Source organism: Salvelinus sp. IW2-2015, unplaced genomic scaffold (assembly GCF_002910315.2).
Source record: "Salvelinus sp. IW2-2015 unplaced genomic scaffold, ASM291031v2 Un_scaffold4709, whole genome shotgun sequence".
NCBI lineage: Eukaryota > Metazoa > Chordata > Actinopteri > Salmoniformes > Salmonidae > Salvelinus > Salvelinus sp. IW2-2015.
This window is the reverse complement of record NW_019945978.1, coordinates 36,578-51,456: the sequence shown is the minus strand read 5'-3', so window position 1 is coordinate 51,456 and position 14,879 is coordinate 36,578. Positions and strand designations below refer to the sequence as shown.

At 41.4% G+C, this 14,879-nt stretch overlaps 1 protein-coding gene and 2 long non-coding RNA genes across 3 annotated transcripts; 1 reads left to right on the top strand and 2 right to left on the bottom strand.

Moving 5' to 3' along the window:
- Positions 1-634: 634 nt before the first annotated feature.
- Positions 635-13,351, bottom strand: LOC112077569 (cytosolic phospholipase A2 gamma-like; the record flags this gene model as incomplete). Its single annotated transcript, XM_024144066.2, has 7 exons — positions 635-891; positions 1,460-1,549; positions 1,706-1,797; positions 12,418-12,496; positions 12,610-12,715; positions 12,873-13,068; positions 13,203-13,351. Coding segments are annotated over 7 exons (945 nt in total), but the record flags the coding sequence as incomplete, so codon positions are not given.
- Positions 7,296-9,766, bottom strand: LOC139026408 (uncharacterized). The gene is made up of 3 exons (XR_011478182.1): positions 9,447-9,766; positions 7,582-7,755; positions 7,296-7,479 (listed from the first exon to the last, which is right to left on the bottom strand). It is a non-coding gene; the product is annotated as an uncharacterized lncRNA (long non-coding RNA).
- A 199-nt stretch (positions 13,352-13,550) lies between the features above and the next one.
- Positions 13,551-14,685, top strand: LOC139026407 (uncharacterized). The gene is made up of 3 exons (XR_011478181.1): positions 13,551-13,646; positions 14,018-14,060; positions 14,573-14,685. It is a non-coding gene; the product is annotated as an uncharacterized lncRNA (long non-coding RNA).
- Positions 14,686-14,879: the final 194 nt, after the last annotated feature.

Sequence of the window (14,879 nt, the reverse complement as noted above, 5' to 3'; positions counted from 1 at the left end):
TGGCAAAGTACCAGGATGTTGTGTCTGGTTTTGAACTGGATTTTAAAAATGAATCTATTTGAGAAGCTGAATGTATTAAAGTTGATCAACTTGAAATGACATTTGTAAACTTGATACACCGGCAATGGATGTATATTTACCATATTGAAACTGAATATCTAAATAATTTGAATATTCAATTAATATTGAATTTTAAAACTGAATGCTACATTCATTAATTTCAGTTTAAATCATGTAATAAAAGTTATTTTTTAATTCAATAAAAAAAAATATTATTCAAAAATGATTTAAGCCTAGGACACCAGATGTGCGTAATGAATTAAGACAACAGAAAACCAGCAGGCTCCAGACCTCATAAGGTAAGAGTTTAATCAAATCAAAGTTTATTTGTCACGTGCTCCGAATACAACAGGTATAGTAGACCTTGCGGTGAAATGCTCTTACTTACAGGCTCTAACCAACAGTGCAATTTTTAAGTAAAAAATAGGTATTAGGTGAACAATAGATAAGTAAAGAAATAAAAAACACGTAAAAAGACAGTGAAATAACAGTCGAGGCTATAACAGAATCGAGGCTAATACAGGCACCGGTTAGTCAGGCTAATAGTCCCTAGTCCTCACTCTCTATCCCCTTGTCCCTAGTCACTACTTCCTAGCCCCTAAACCTTAGGCACTTCATGTTCTTCTGAAAGGCTTGGATAGGAATAAGCATTGTGTGTGTGTGTGTGTGTGCTTGCCTCAAAGGGGTCTCCCGCGCTGAAGTCCAAGGAGATGATGAGGTCGACATCCCTCTCTGTGCGCAGGATGGCGGGGTAGGGAGAATTGATCTTTAACCCTGCGTCTATCAGGTGAATCTTTTCTTCGGACGCCATGCTATTCGGAACTTTAGCATCTGGAGAGAGGGGGGGTTGTTAAGAGAGACAGACAGAGAGAGCAACAGACAGTGGTGGGGAGAGAGAAAAGAACAAACACCATTATGAATTTGATGTCCACTTATTGCGGGTAATTCACTTATTGTGGATAAAAGGCTGTACTTGATGACTTAATGCACATGAACATATATTTTGCAGTTCACTTCCTATGTACCAAATAAAATATACAATTTAAATGGGTTTCCATCGTATTTTCAACTCTACTGATGGTTTTCTAGCGAGTGTTATATAGCGAGTGTGCCCACTCTGGTATTGGCACTTGAGCTCTAGCCAACAGTTGGCAGATACAGTGCTGGTATAGCCAACATGAAGAGATTATTATGGACAAAAGAGTGAGATTATTTTTATTTGTCAAACAGCAGTCAAGCATCGATCAAATTCACATCTCTGGTGGGAAAATGCCCATAATGTTTTTATGCGGATTTTACAATATTTGCATGAAAATCTGTCGCCAATTGGATGGAAACCTAGTTTATGACTGATACTAGTTATGCTATCATGTTAGGAAGAGGTCTGATGTTTCTGTACCTTTGATATTGAAGAGGAAGTTGGACGTGGTTCCCCATTCCCATTCAATGAGCAGAGGGAAAATGTTCTTTACAATCCAAAAGATTGAAGCTGGGGGAGACRCACACCAATTTCAAGTTATACTTAACTGGTCAAAAATAATCTCAGTGATGGAGAGAGTATGTAGTCTGTATCCTCCTTTATAGGAATAAACACACACTTCAATTGTAATCATAGTGGACAGAAAAGTGAGGGAAAAAACATTACCTAATCTGGGGAAGGGACCAGCCGTTCTTGCGCTCTGGTTGGATGATGACATGACAAACGACTCCCTTATTTCCATCGTCACCCCGTGCCTCCTTCATCTGTAGAGGACAAGAGAAAAAACATTATCTCATGCCATTATGATGAAGAGTTTGGGAACGTGACAGTACAACACAGTCTCATAGCAAAACGTGCATGCTGTAACAAAGCACTCCTAGAGGGTGAAAATAAAAGTGTACGCAACTAATTTGATTATACGGGTTAGCAGTATTAAGTATTAATTACAGTAGTTTGGTAAGGGCATTAACTTCTAGAGGCTAGAAAGTATAAGTTTCAGTGAAAGGTATTAGCAAACATTAGCAACAATATTTACAACCAATCACTAAAAGCAATTGTCAAAATTGACCCAAAGCTGATTTGAACGCCTGACTTTGTGTTGCGAGCAATGCTATGCCTGCTGGCCAACCCTAATCTACCACCTAGCGAGCCAATTTTCCTTTTGTAACGCTCTGCTATTGTCTGATACGTACCGTAACCACTATCGTGTCCAGCTGTACCACGGAGGATGGGTTCATGGTAATGGATGAAACGCCGTTGTAATCACAGTCGATTACAAMGGCRACGGACATAGAGTTGTAACGTTAGATACAGCGTTAATTGTATGTTCTCCTCTGCTCAACGAGAAAAACCCAGAGTGGCATGTGTAGCTTGTTGTTGTTCTCGGACAATCAAAAGTCACCATAGCGCCACTACAGTCACCGATGTGTGGCAAAGCAAGTAAGAGATTATCTAATCAACAGAAAATGGAATTAAAAATTAAATGAGAAGTTCTATAAACCAATGKWTGTGTTCATGCAAGTGGTTGACTCAACAAATTCTCAGATGTTGATTTGAGAACGAACGAAGGATCTCGATTTCAAGGTCTCCGTTTAGAGAGGAGAAGCCTCGTGAGGTATTGGTCTGTCACATGTTATGAAACAGTATTGGTCGGTSACATGAATGAAAAAAACGGTAATGATTMATTAATTATGTTAAATCACGCAAATATAACTTGTCCGTGTATAGCCATAAGACAACTGCTGGGTCTGCCCAGGGGAGCTCCTGATTGACATGTTGGTTTGAACCTCTCCAGCGCGCTCGAAATCCCTGTGTAAGAATTTTAAACAGTAGGCTGCTATTTAATAATATGAATGGAGGTGTTATTATTTGTAACTATAGGTCAGGAAGATAGGTATGCAGACTCAATTAGCCTAGCTAGCTGGTTAGCTAACTTAGCCATCTTATCCAAGTTGCGTCTTGCAGTTTGATGCAGTCAAGACAGGTACTAAATAATCATATTAGATCATACCCAGCTAGCACAGTGGATCTGGGCTGATTCCGGCTGAGAGTCAGACTCGGCTGACATCATGTGGCCCGAAATTGGTATTCTAGCACGAGTTAGATTGATTAACAYCTCTCCCTCCCTCCTTGCTACTTCTATAGCGCTTTTTAAGGACCCAAAGTTGCTTTACAATTGTATATATTATATTTAAAAAAAAACAGGAGTAAAAACAAAATATCGACTAAACAAAAACATAAAGAGAGGGTTGGCTCAAAGAAAGGAAAGAGTTTGATGAATATGAGAGGGTTTGGATAGAACCCAGTTTAGGGTAAAGGGGATTACTGTTATGTATGAACCTGGTAAGGGTTTGGGTTAGATGTTGCTCAGTATGGTGGAGAGAGGAGTGTCTTGTAGTGTATTGCTTTGCTTTAGCAGGGACTGAAAGACGGTGATGGACTCAGAGACACGGATGGCTGGAGGGAGGAGTTCCAGAGCATAGGCGCAACCCTGGAGAAGAACCTGTTGCCAAAGCTCTGAAGCTTTGACATGGGATGACAAGCTGGCCTGCTGTGGTGGAACGGATTGGGTTAGCGGGTTGGTAGGTGAGAAGAAGGTCTGAGAGGTAAGGGGGCAAGGTGGTGAAGAGCTTTGTAGATCAGAAGGATTTTGTAATCAATGCGTTGGTATAAAAGGAGCCAGTGGAGTTCACGGAGGACAGGGGTGATGTGCTGCCAAGACTTGGGCGAGGAGTCGTGCTGCAGAGTTCAGCAGCAGGATGGGAGAGGAAGTACCTGACTTTGCCAATGTTGCAGAGGAGGAAGAATGAGGACTTGACCGTCTGTCTTATGTGGTGTTAAAAGGAGAGGGTAGATTCCAGGTTGATGCCATAGTTGTGAGAGGGTGGATTTGGTGCCTATGAGAATGAGTTACAATTTTATCGCTGTTGAGGAAGTTTTGTTGCAGAGGCGGGTTTAGGAGGGATTTGTTGCTGAGTAAATCTGGGTGTCGTCAGCATAGAAGTGGGAGTCAAGGTTAAAATGACGGAGATCTGATGAAAGTAAGGGCCCAGCACAGAGCCCTAGGGGACACCCTGTATAACTGAAGTTGGAGTTGTGGCCATTGAGTGAGATGTACAGTGCCTTGCAAAAGTATCATTCCCCTTGTGTTTTTCCTATTTTTGTTGCATTACAACCTGTAATATGAATAGATTTTTATTTGGATTTCATGTAATGGACATACACAAAATAGTCCAAATTGGTGAAGTGAAATTAAAAAAATAACTGTTTTTAAAAAATTATAAAAAATTAACGGAAAAGTGGATATGTATTCACCCCCTTTGCTATGAAGCCCTAAATAAGATCTGGTGCAACAAATTACCTTCAGAAGTCACATAATTAGTTAAATAAAGTCCACCTGTGTGCAATCTAAGTGTCACCTGATCTCAGTATATATACACCTGTTCTGAAAGGCCCAGAGTCTGCAACACCATAACATGGGGCCATCAAGCAAGCGGCACCATGAAGACCAGGAGCTCTCCAAACAGGTCAGGAACAAAGTTGTGGAGAAGTGCAGATCAGGGACTTAGAACGTCCCACGGAGCACCATTAAATTTATTATTAAAAAATGAAAAGAATATGGCACCACAACAAAACCTGCCAAGAGAGGGCCGCCCATCAAAACTCACGCACCAGGCAAGGAGGGCATTAATCAGAGAGGCAACAAAGAGACCAAAGATTACCTGGAAGGAGCTGCAAAGCTCCACAGCGGAGATTGGAGTATCTGTCATTTGGACCATTTTAAGCCGTACACTCCATAGAGCTGGCTTTACAGAAGAGTGTCCAGAAAAAATCCATTGCTTAAAAAAAAAAATAAGCAAACACATTTAGTGTTTACCAAAAGGCATGTGGGAGACTCCCCCAACATATGGAAGAAGGTACTCTGGTCAGATGAGACTAAAATTAGATTTTTTCCCATCAGGAAAACGCTATGTCTGGCGCAAATCCAACAGCTCTCATCACCCCGAGAACATCATCCCCACAGTGAAGCATGGTGGTGCAGCATCATGCTGTGGGGATATTTTTCATCTGCAGTGCCTGAGCAACTGTTTAGAATTGAAGGAATGATGGATGTGTGCTAAATGCAGGGAAATTCGAGGGAAACATGTTTCAGTCTTCCAAAGATTTGAGACTGGGACAAGGTTTAACTTCCAGCAGGACAATGACTGCTAAAGCAACACTCGAGTGGTTTAAGGGGAAACATTTAAATGTCTTGGAATGGCTAGTCAAAGCCCAGACCTCATCCAATTGAGAATCTGTGGTATGATTTAAAGATTGCTGTACACCAGCAGAACCAATCCAACTTGAAGGAACTGGAGCAGTTTTGCCTTGAAGAATGGGCAAAAATCCCAGTGGCTAGATGCCAAGCTTATAGAGACATACCCAAGAGACGTCCAGCTGTAATTGCTGCAAAAGGTGGCTCTACAAAGTATTGACTTTGGGGGGTGAACAGTTATGCACGCTCAAGTGTTCTATTTTTTAGTCTTATTTAAAAAATATTTTGTATCTTCAAAGTGGTAGGCATGTTGTGTAAATCAAATGATACAACCCACCCCCCCCAAAAAAATCTATTTTAATTCCAGGTTGTAAGGCAACAAAATAGGAAAAATGCCAAGGGTGAATACTTTCGCAAGCCACTGTAGTGGGTCCGGTTTGTGAGGTATGATTTGTGCCAGGAGAGTGCAGTGCCCTCAACACCCAGACCCTGGTACGAGGATCTGATGGCTCACTGTGTCAAATGCGGCACTCAGGTTGAGGAGAATCAGGATGTTGAGGTCACCAGAATCAGCAGAGGTGCGGAGGTCATTGACAACTTTGAGGATGCAACTTCAGTTCTGTGGTGGGGTAGAAATCAGACTTGAGGTGTCGAGTAGGTTGTTGTAGTCAGGATGGAAATATACTTTTCATAAACCCTTAAAACATTGGAAAGAACTTCAAACACAAGTGTATTATTTTTGCGTGGTTGTATTAACAACATAAATGATCACACACACAACAATATAACAAATAATGCGCTCTTGTTCATTTAGAAATGTCCTGTACCTCGGCATAAAAAGAGTCCAGCCCGGTAAATAAGTTCAGGGACTCAAGTGACCTTAGTCACGCAACGTTTGTCCATAGCGTAAACCCAGTATTATTCATACACTCAAAATAACACTTATTTTACAACACAACTATAAAGCGTATCACAGACTAATACGTCCTCACAACTACATAAATCACAGTATACATCACCCCAAAAACAATGAAATACCGTGTACAAAAAGGTTGTAGTCAGTCAGTCAGACAATCCAATCCGCCAACAGATCTCCAGCGGAGAAAAGGCCACTTTGAACAACGAGAGGTGTAGTCCACAGACTCACAGAGTGGATCCAATCCTGGGTAAACTCGCTATAAGGCTACAAAACAAACGGAATAGTGAAGCTTCATGAACTGAGGGTTGAACACATCCTCATTCATGTCTCAATCACAACTTTTCCTTTGCGCAGCTGATGCTGGCTATTAATTGATAATTAAAGGGGAAGCGCCCTATTGGAAGGAGAAGCACTGAGACGGTTCAGACAAATTCAGGGCCGTCACAAAATGCGGCACTCAGGTTGAGGAGAATCGGGATGTTTAGGTCACCAGAATCAGCAGAGGTGCGGAGGTCATTGACAACTTTGAGGAGTGCAACTTCAGTTCTGTCATGGGGGTAGAAATCAGACTTGAGGTGCTCGAATACGTTGTGTAGATACACATAGACACTGTTTATAACTACCTAGTACCATATACCCACTTACACTAAGACCATGTTACCCAACCATCCAGACGCCCAAACCTCCTATAAAAACTCAGCTCCAAGGTGTCAACTCAGTGAAATAACAGTCTTGAGTCATGAAGCCAAGTCAGGTAAGAAAAGTGCACTATGAAAGCTAGTGTACCTCTGTAGGGGCTAATGCCTCTAAGAACAGTGTTTCCTACCTATAAAGGTTTTACAGCTGTCGCTTTGGAAAACCATTTGAATAAACCTTTTGATTTATGTGGAACCCTTTGAGGTTCCATCTTAAAACCCTTTTCACAAAAGGTTATAAATGAACTAATGTGGTTCTACAGTGCATGGAATCCATAAGGGTTCTTCAAAGGGTTCTTCATACAGGGACAGCCAAAGCATCCTTTTGGAACCTTTTTTTCTCAGAGTACAGGCTGTAGTTCAATGGGCTAACCTGGTGTTGGAGTAATATTATGCCTTGTTACCGTTGCAGATGCAGCGCTGCTCCTCCCAGTCTTTGTCCAGCTGTCTGAGGTGAGGATGAGCTCCAGACTGACTGTCTCTATGAACTCCTTTCTCTCCACCAGGCTGGTTCTCTTCCACCTCTCAGAGTCCATGTTCCACAGCATCTCGCCCTTACTGCTCACATGACCTAGAGTTAGAGTCATTAAACACATTATCACACAGGTCATGATAGGGGTGAGTGTGTATGCGTTTGCCTGTGTGTGTGTGTGTATGTGTGTGTATGCCTCACCATTCAGTAGCTGTCCCAGTGTGGTGATGACTTCCCATGCCTTCATCAGTGCATCTGGGTCCTCAGCGTACTGCATCAGCTTAGACACACAACGCACCACTCGGGAGGGCACACACTCACACACCTCCTCTACCTCCCTCCCTCTCCCAGACATCAACATCATGCTGTCCTGCCCTGTGGAACAAAACAGGTTGGTAACGTGTAGCGGAGGTGATTTGGAAACATGCCATCCTCTCGTGATGAAGAAACCCTGTCTGAGACGTGTTAACGTGCCCTCGGACCTTGAGGATGCCCTCTTGGTACAATGGTAGGCACTTGTTTCTTCCACATGGTAAACCTCCCCCTACCCCCCTCCATYACATAAGGATCAGAAGTAGATTAAAACAGTYTTACACCATCATAACCCAAAACATAAGGCTGATTTTACTCCAATGTAATAAAACAACTGGGACTTGAACATACACTATTGCCTCAAAATATGTTTAAAACTGCCACACAGACTGTCAGTCCTTGCACCATAGAGTTATGTCTACGAATTTRAGAAWCGTAACATTTCTCCAGCTGACGTTTTATCATTGTTCAAATTATAAATTGTGGCTTTAAGTATCAAAACGGAATTAGAATGGGGTTAGAATATACAGTTGAAGTCAGAAGTTTACATACACTTAGGTTGGAGGCATTAAAACTCGTTTTTCAACCACTGCACAAATTTCTTGTTAACAAACTATAGTTTTGGCAAGTCGGTTAGGACATCTACTTTGTGCATGACACAAGTAATTTTTCCAACAATTGTTTACAGACAGATTATTTCACTTACAACTCACTGTATCACAATTATAGTGGGTCAGAAATGTACATACACTAAGTTGATTGTGCCTTTAAACAGATTGGAAAATTCTATAGCTTTAGAAGCTTCTGATAGGCTTATTGACATAATTTGAGTCAATTGGAGATGTACCCGTGGATGTATTTCAAGGCCTACCGTCAAACCCAGTGCCTCTTTGCTTGACATCATGGGAAAATCAAAAGAAATCAGCCAAGACCTCAGAAAAAAAATTGTAGACCTCAAGTCTGGTTCATCCTTGGGATCGATTTACAAATGCCCGAAGGTATCACGTTCATCTGTACAAACAATAGTACGCAAGTATAAACACYATGGAACCACACAGCCAACAAACCGCTCAGGAAGGAGACGAGTGCTGTCTCCTAGAGATKAACGTACTTTAGTGCGAAAATTGTAAATCAATCCCAGAACAACAGCATATGACCTTGTGAAGATGCTGGAGGAAACTGATACAAAAGTATCTATATCCACAGTAAAACGAGTCACATATCGATATAACCTGAAAGCCGCTCAGCAAGGAAAAAGCCACTGCTCCAAAACTGCCATAAAAAAAGCAGACTACGGTTTGCAACTGCACATGGCGACAAAGATCGTTTGGAGGAAAAAGGGGAGGCTTGCAAGCTGAAGAACACAATCCCAACCGTGAGCACGGGGTGGGGGGGGGAGCCCAGCGTCAATGTGCCCTATAACAAAATATCATATATATAGATAAAAATTATTGTGGATATATGGTGGGGAGGTCTTTTGCTGCAGGAGGGACTGGTGCACTTCACAAAATAGATGGCATCATAAGGATGGAAAATTATGTGGATATATTGAGAAACATCTCAAGACATTAGTCAGGAAGTTAAAGCTTGGTCGCAAATGGGTCTTCCAAATGGACAATGACCAAGCATACTTCCAAAATTGTGGCAAAATGGCTTAAGGACAACAAAGTCAAGGTATTGGAGTGGCCATCACAAAGCCCTGACCTTTGTGGGCAGATCTGAAAAAGTGTGTGTGAGCAAGGAAGCCTACAAACCTGACTCAGGTACACCAGCTCTGTCAGGAGGAATGGGCCAAAATTCACCCAACTTATTGTGGGAAGCCTGTGGAAGGCTACCTGAAACGTTTGACCCAAGTTATACAATTTAAAGGCAATGCACCAAATATGAATTGAGTGTATGTAAACTTCTGACCCACTGGGAATGTGATGAAAGAAATAAAAGCTGAAATAAATAATTCTCTCTGCTTTTATTCTGACATTTCACATTCTTAAAATAAAGTGGTGATCCTAACTGACCTAAGACAGGGAATTCTTACTAGGATTAAATGTCAGGAATTGTGAAAAACTGAGTTTAAATGTATTTGGCTAATGTGTATGGAAACTTCTGACTTCGTGGAAACACGTGCCGTCATCACTGCTTTGCACAAAAAGGGCTTCACAGGCGAGGATATTGCTGCCAGTAAGATTGCACCTAAATCAACCATTTATCAGATCATCAAGAACCTCAAGGAGATTGGTTCAATTGTTGTGAAGATGGCTTCAGGGCGCCCAGGAAAGTCCAGCAAGCGCCAGGACCGTCTCCTAATGTTGATTCAGCTGGGGATCGGGGCACCACCAGTACAGAGCTTGCTCAGGAATGGCAGCAGGCAGGTGTGAGTGCATCTGCATGCACAGTGAGGCGTAGACTTGGAGGATGGCCTGGTGTCAAGAAGGGCAGCAAAGAAGCCATTCTTTCCAGGAAAAATATCAGGGACAGACTGATATTCTGCAAAAGGTACAGGGATTGGACTGCTGAGGACTGGGTAAAGTCATTTCTCTGATGAATCCCCTTTCTGATTGTTGTGGCATCCGGAAAAAAGCTTGTCGGAGAGACAAGGTGAACGCTACCATCAGTCCTGTGTCATGCCAACAGTAAAGCATCCTGAGACCATTGATGTGTGGGGTTGCTTCTCAGCCAAGGGACTGGGCTCACTCACCATTTTGCCTAAGAACACAGCCATGAATAAGAATGGTACCAACACATCCTCCAAGGCAAGTTCTCCCAACCATCCAGGAACAGTTTGATGACGAACAATACCTTTTCCGCATGATGGAGTACCTTGCAATAAGGCAAAAGTGATAACTAAGTGCTCGGCGAACAAAATATTGATATTTTGGGTCCATGGCCAGGAAACTCCCCAGACCTTAATCCCATTGAGAACTTGTGGTCAATCCTCAAGAGGGTAGACAAACAGAAACCCACAAATTCTGACAAACTCCAAGCCTTGATTATGCAAGAATGGGCTGCCATCAGTCAGGATGTGGCCCAGAAGTTAATTGACAGCATGCCAGGGCGGATTTAGAGGTCTTGAAAAAGATGGTCAACACTGCAAATATTGATTCTTTGCACAACTCCAAAAGCCTTTGACACTTATGAAATGCTTGTAATTATACTTCAGTATTCCATAGTAGCATCTGACAAAATGTCTAAAGACACTGAAGCAGCAGACCTTGTAAAAATTTAATATTTGTGTCATTCTCAACTTTTGGCCACAACTGTACATGTGACATCTTAGATCATGTCATGTTATTTCTGCACAGTCAAATTAATTTTCACACAGACAGTCAGATGGTTAAAACTGCTTATCGTTATCTCAATGCCAGCAGAAAACGTAACTGACAAAACAGAGGGTTGTGGGGTATATGGGAAAACACAGAAATATAATATGAAATGGGAAGGGTTAAGCATGTGTGATGGTGGGTGGATGCTGAGAGATGTTACACATAATTTGTCTAGGTTTATGTTTTTGTTTAGCATTGTCCTGTAGATTATTGTCTACTATTGTACTGCAGTTTATTGTCTATTATACAACAGGTGGGTCTAATCCTGAATGTGGTTGGTTTACACCACATTCCAGCCAGTGTCTATTCCAAAAGTTAAATCTATGTTGTTAAAATTCCTATTTACCCTGTTACATCTGACTGCGCAATCCACTGTCCTGTAGTTTATTTTCTGCTATTGTCCTGTAGTTTATTGTCTACTATTGTCATGTAGTTTATCTGGTATTGTCTGTAGTGTCTAGTATTGTCTAGTATTGTCCTGTAGTTTATTGTCCTGTAGTTTATTTCTACTATTTTCCTGTAGTTTATTGACTACTATTGTCCTGTAGTTGTCTACTATTGTCCTGTAGTTTATTGTCTACTATTGTCCTGTAGATTATTGTCTACTATTGTCCTGTATTGTCTACTATTGTCCTGTAGTTTGTCTATTGTTTTGGAGGATTGTTTTAAATATTTATGTGTTTCTTTTTGTTGTTTTCTGTGTTTTTGTACTGGGTTTGTTCCTGGGTTGTAGTGTACATGTACATTTTTCTGTCCTTATTTTTTGTATTTTGTCTCTATATCGTTGTCTTTGATAAGTGTTTTATCGTCTGGATGGGTGGGGGTAAGAGGTGACAGACTACCTTATTGCAGAAGTTAACTCTTACCTGATTTTAAAACTTTCTTGCCAACTAAAGATATGGTAAAGGAGAAAAAAAGAAACATTATTTTTCACAAATTAACTCAAGGAACTTTGTTTCAATGATCCAAAATACAATTTACAATCCTAGACACTAGCCTTGCAGGCTAACTAGCATGCTGTACTGTGGCTTACCTCCAAATAATCCCCAGATCTTTTTGTTAATAATCGTCTTCACCTCAGCAATGTTCCTCTGCCCGTCTGCAATGGCACTCCCCCAGATACCTGCCCAGCAACAACAAACAACAATAAATAAGCATCTATGGGAGTTGTAAAAAAAATCTATGATATCAACGATGGGGACACATTTTTGTGTGTGTGGCTATGTTAGTGTGTGATGTGTGTGTGTGTGTGTGTGTGTGTGTGTGTGTGTGTGTGTGTGTGTGTGTGTGTGTGTGTGTGTGTGTGTGTGTGTGTGTGTTGTGTGTGTGTGTGCGTTCCCCACCTTGCAGCAGAACCATGTCCATTTCGTTCCTCTCTCTTTCAGGGTCCCGCCTTCAACATTGCTTCCGAGGAAGGAAAGTGGGGACGAAAGCGCCCAATCCGGAGAAACCACTCTCGTGGGGGGTCATCTCAAACCACACCTCTACATAGAACAAAAACCGAGTTTCACTCAGAGATTATCAACCAATAGGAAGTTCTGTGCGAATAACATACATTTTAACTCTGAAGTTTGAATGAATGCCTCATAACAGTCACCTTTAGTGTAATCCAGTCGGTTGCAGTCCAGTTCTATGGCGCTGTAAATGGGGTAGGGGTTGGTGCTGTTCCTGTGAGCTTCTTCAGAGAGACAGCGAGTGTTTATCTGATACAGGTGAGAAAACGAGGAAGAGACAGGGGAGAGATGTGGAAGAGATGGGGGGGAGACAATCAGCCCAACAGAGGGAAAGATAGAAAGAATGACAGACACACACAGGCAAACAGACAGATAGACAGACACACACACACAACCATATACTGACCTCTTTCATGAAATAGGATGCAATGAATGCGCCCCAGAAGTCAGTGAGGTTGAAGTCCTGGTTTTCTTCTTTCCTCGACTTCAGCCGGTTAACAGTCTTGGTCAAGTCCACCGTAGGACCCTTCAGCTTCTCTATCACCTCATCACAACGCTTATTCAGCGWCCAATCTGGATCGCTGTACAGGGATGACATGCACCTGTGTGTGTGTCAGTGATTGGGTGAGTGAGTAAAAGGGTGTGAGAGAGATACCTCATTTGTTTCAGCACATTCAAAATTAACTTTCCTGCTAAGAATAATAGTTAGTGTGTGTGTGTGTATGTGTGTGTGTACCAGGTGGTGCCTGACACCCCACACATGTAGAGGAGGCTGCCCAGCAGGTTGTCCTGTGCCAGCTGATGCAGAGATCCCAGCATGCCCACTGCTGCCCTCTCTCCTCCACCTGACCCCAGAAACGCTATGTTAGGAACATCCTCCTGAGAGATGGGGAGAGAGAATGAGAGAGAGAGATATAGATGTGTGTGTGGTGTGGGTGTGTGTGTGTGTGTGGTGTGTGTGTGTGTGTGTGTGTGTGTGTGTGTGTGTGTGTGTGTGTGTGTGTGTGTGTGTGTGTGTGTGTGGTGTGTGTGTGTGTGTGTGTGTGTGTGTAACTGGCCTATATAAGATGACAGAGGACGGGACTAGAGTGTGGAGATCAAGAGGAGATCAACTGGAGGTGAAGATTAAGACTGGACTCGTCTGCTGTACTACACTATACATCTCTGGTAAGACTTCTCTGTCTATACACTGCATGTAGAGTTTGTGTTTTATTGTATATATATTATATTGTTCATGTTGTAAAACACTTTGTGACAATCTGTTTTTGTAAAAAGTGCAATATAAATAAATGGATTGATTGTTGTGTAATAGAATGATGCAGGTGACCTTTATTCAAATCAGTCTAGAGTCTTTGGCTTCTAGTTTTGCAGTCACTTTTAATGTGCTTAGGACATAAAAAATCTATATCAGAATATCTTTGGGTTTCAACTGAGTACAGTACTATAGGTTCTATAGGTTCTTACTTGAAATAATATCTTATTGAGAGTTTTCTGACCATATGACATGCATAAAAACCAAGGGATTGGTTGTGTTTAAAAGATCTGTTTTAGTGACTCAGTGAGAACAATGTTGAAACAAACAGATACTCCTGAGGTAAGAAACTCATCATCACATATAGAGTAGGACATTTGTCTGAAAAACCACACAATATTATGTTTGGTTCTCGTCAAATACTATGCTACTGCATAGCTGATATCGCTCAAATATACACTGAACACAACCCTTTTCTGTTGCTTCAATACTAAGTTCACCAAATTAAATCATAATGAAAGGAAACTTACTTCATTATGTTGATGTTTACACAATATAAGGATGACATTTGTCTCAACATACCACACTGTATTGTAATACATAGTATGAATATCGCATCCAGAATGAAGGAATAAAATCTACTTTTCTGACAAAGTAAGAGTATAAACTGTCAGAATTATGATCGTTTTATTTATCTTAAATAATTTTTATGAAATTCCATGTTACTTTAGAAGTGTTATGGCTCTGAATAAAATATTTTCTTAGTCATCAACACTTTAGTTCACCAAATGATATCATTATGAAATTATATCCTGTACAAATAATGTTTTCTGTCTCTCGTGTCATTCTGTCAGACTGTGCGTCTGTCTCACTCCATCAATGATGAAGAGAAAAATATTTGACGGCGAGGAAGACTCTGATTAAGAAAGTGGCTGAAAGGTCGGGTATCGACTGTGAACTGGTGGGTAGTCCTGTCTTCTCTATCTTTCAATCACTCTCTCTGCACACATGCTCTTCTCTAACTACATATGGATCCCCCCTCCCCACTCGCATGTCTCCAGCTCCCCCTTCTCTTTATATAAAACAGTGTATGATGGGACACTGATGTGAAATTCTCTAGATTTGATATCTCTCTCTTTCTGTCTTTCGTCCTCTCTATAT